We start from the raw sequence: 3,422 nt of genomic DNA on the forward strand, positions 1-3,422 counted from the left end.
ATGGCAATAGCCAGGACATGGGAACAAAAACATGTGAGTCTTTCAGCCAGGCTTCTGAGGTTCCAGAAAAAGCCACAGGTATGGCAGTTGAACTAACCACCTTAGTACCGGAGCATTTTGTTAATTTTTGCACACATACTACAATCTGAATTTTTGGATAGAAAATAACTTGAAACCTGTTAAACAAGGTATATATTTTCTGAAAGGAGAGGCACTGCAGTATAAAAAAAAAATATGGCAGGTGCATTTTTTTATGTTGCACAATTTTTGCACAAATGTTTATCAAATCAATAGTAGATTGTCGTGAGGGACAAGTCGATTGGGCCCCTGCTTTAGTCCTTGGACAATTTTAAATACTATAGTTTTTCCAGTCGTGTGGAAATTTTAAACGGCTTGTCCATCGATGAAAGCCTTTACTGCTGATCAGTTTAGCATTAACTATGGCCCTAGAATTATTGCTCTTACTCCGACGTTCATGGTGATGCCCAACATGAGGTGCAATCGTGGTTTAGGTACACTTGCATTCCCTACTCATGCTTGTTCATTCGCATGCAGATGGCAGGGGAGGAGGAGTTGGTTTTAATTTTTTATTTTTTTCCATTTAACTTTATTGCTATCACACAAGGCCTAACAAGCCCCTATGTAATAGTGTTTTTTGGAGGTGACCGGTTCTCGTCATAAACCCATCTGGAATCTTAGACCCCTGAGGTCTCTCCTGCCCTCCAATACAGACTATCAAGCACAGGAAAGTGCTTGATTGTCTGTTTACCTGGGACTTCAGCCCTGAAGCAGGAAGCACTGTGAGCACAGAGCTCCCTGCTTCATTGAACTGACATTCCTAAGTCTGCTTCCACTCTCTATCCTAATTGCATTTGTCCTGGTCCCAGGTCCCCTAAAAGAGTGGGGCATCCCAAAAACCGTGGGTTGCTAAGTGATCTGGGGGGCTGTACAGAAGGAGCATCGCCTGCTGTGATCTGGGGGGCTGTACAGAAGGAGCATCGCCTGCTGTGATCTGGGGGGCTGTAAAAATGTGAACTTGGCTTTTAAATCCCAGCTGTCGTTTCCTCCTAAAGTATAGAAATAGTTGGTTTTGAATCAAAATGGGAAAGGTTTGTGTCTTACTGTTTTGTTTTATTTCAAAAAATATCAGCAGCAAGCTCTCATTGTCAGCAGGATTGTGCAGCCAAATAATGCTGTGCTCTGAGGGCACCAGTTTCTATACAGAAGTCTGATACCTTCCCTAGCATAATATGATTAGTAGTGCGCAGATTTTCAGGAAAACATGACCAGTTGTTGCAGGCTTAGAGCAGGTTGGACAACATAGCTTTTGAAGAAGGTGATCAGTCTTGTCTATGGTTAGCAGCAGGTTTTCATCCATGTCCCCACTACCACCATTACCATCAAGCAACATCTAGACCCTTTATAACTGGTGTTTGTTTCCCGTCTCTTTTTAGGCAGCCTTTCCAATAAATACATGTCTCAGGGAAAAGCCTCTCAGAGGAGGACACAGCAGGAATCCTAAAGGAGGAGGCACACTGCCACAGATTTAAGCCGTCCAGGTGTATGCCTTTCTACTTGGAATGAAGTTTACGTTAAGATCAACTCTAGTCATGGAACAGCAGCAATGAAATAACATTGGACACGATTAATAAATGGTTACTTTTTGTTTTAACCTCCGTATGACAAAGTTAAAACGTAATAGCGTTTTGTGTTTTAATTCTCTTATCATGGGCACCTTTTTTTTCTTAATTTATTTTTAATATTTTAACTGACTGCCACATAATGGACAGTTATACTATTCTGTAATGAATTCATGGTGCCCCTTTCTGCCCATGCCATTTTAATTGTAGCGCAGCTATCTTATATGGATTACCAATTGAGATTCCTACTTTTCTTTTTCTGAAAAATATTTTTGAAAGGTAAATTATATTTATTGTCAGGAATCCTTGTATAAAATTGTTTAAAAAAAATTTGAACAGCTGCTGTATTTACAAACATGATTTTATTATAATTACTGTGCATAGCTTAATTATGAGTCACTTCTGCAAATATGTTAACAAAAATTCAGCAGGGTTTGTTAGGTTTTAGTTTTATTTGTGTTTTTAATCCCCTAGTCCCCTTCTGCTGTAGGGTTTCCAATGCTATATGCTCATCTCTGGATTGGGGCTTGTTCTACATTATATAGCTCTGTGGGTACATAGTTCTAAAGCGGTGTTGCTTGGCAAATGCAGCAAAGCCACAATGTGGTTTGCGTTTCTAAACTTTGAAATTGCAAGACGTATAGACACTTCATTCACCTTTTAACACATGATGTAACCACGGATGGGTACAGATCTATTTTTGTGGTGTGCTGTGTTTAGAGCCCCATAACACACGTATACATCATATTGTCCAAACAGTAAGAGAAGACTGATGAAACCAGTCTTGCAATGTGACTGCATTATTGGCATGGTGTAGACACTATATAAGTGTATATACCCTTACACTATGTGGTTTAGTGGATGGGAACTCTAGAATAATGTAAAACTTGGGAAAACTGCCCTGGAGAGAATAAAAATGTAATTAAAAAAAAAAAAAAAACTTAAAAGGCACAATGGTAAAGTGTTGTTCTAATACCAGTACTTCCTTTATTGCACCTGATCTTCACCCTTTTGCAGATCTACAGCCGCAGTTAGGATCTTTAGCATCTGACACTGGATGGAAGTTCCTGTGCAGGGAGACAACATTCTACATATGTTGGTTTCTGAGGTTCTTGGAGGCAGCTGTAGCAATGCCAGAGATTGAACATCTGCTCTAAAGAGATGTATGACTTGGTATTCGCACTGCACTGAACTATTGTATATATTTTTTTTTGACAGGATCTCTTTTTAAAGAGCATGAAAGATTAAAAGTCCCACCTCAGCCAAACCTAGCATGACTGAGCCTTTTTTTTGTCATACCCCACTGAATATTAAATTGTTTAAAAATGATTAGACAGGACCTATGGACAGTTTTCACTTCCTTGCCTGGTTTGAGTCTTTAGTATGACCACAGGACTAATTTTCAAGGCTTGGTTGTATCAAAGTGTCCAACGGAAATAATAATCAGGTAGTCTGTGATTGGAATACAAGAAAGCACCTAACTAGCTGCTATGCAGTGACGGACTGAGACCGTTCTTCCTGCAAGCTTTAATAGGTGACTCAACATTGCTGTTTCATAATCCCAATTGCACTTGATTGAACAAAATTGGCTTATGTAAAATGGTTTACAATGGAAGCAATAGAAATGTAAAAGGACTCTGAACTGTTTTCTAGGAATATAGTGTTTACAAAAGGCTAAAATTTATATGTCCAGTAAAACTGGTACTTTAGTGACCTACATGCAGAGATCTATACCATGTTTACAAAATTACTTGGTCAGTTTTGTTTGAGGTTTCTTAAAGC

At 39.1% G+C, this 3,422-nt stretch overlaps 1 protein-coding gene across 1 annotated transcript in view; it reads left to right on the plus strand.

Moving 5' to 3' along the window:
- The window catches only part of ZCCHC6 (zinc finger CCHC-type containing 6), a 40,952-nt gene extending 39,047 nt beyond the window's left edge, over positions 1-1,905 (plus strand). Inside the window, exon 28 of the mRNA XM_018570248.1 lies at positions 1,455-1,905. Within this exon, the coding sequence (XP_018425750.1) occupies positions 1,455-1,522 (68 nt within the window). The 3' untranslated portion in view covers positions 1,523-1,905. The remainder of the gene's footprint in view (positions 1-1,454) is intronic.
- The last annotated feature ends 1,517 nt before the right edge of the window (positions 1,906-3,422 follow it).

This window comes from Nanorana parkeri, unplaced genomic scaffold (genome assembly GCF_000935625.1).
Source record: "Nanorana parkeri isolate BGI_ZX_2015 unplaced genomic scaffold, ASM93562v1 scaffold1485, whole genome shotgun sequence".
NCBI classification, from domain to species: domain Eukaryota; kingdom Metazoa; phylum Chordata; class Amphibia; order Anura; family Dicroglossidae; genus Nanorana; species Nanorana parkeri.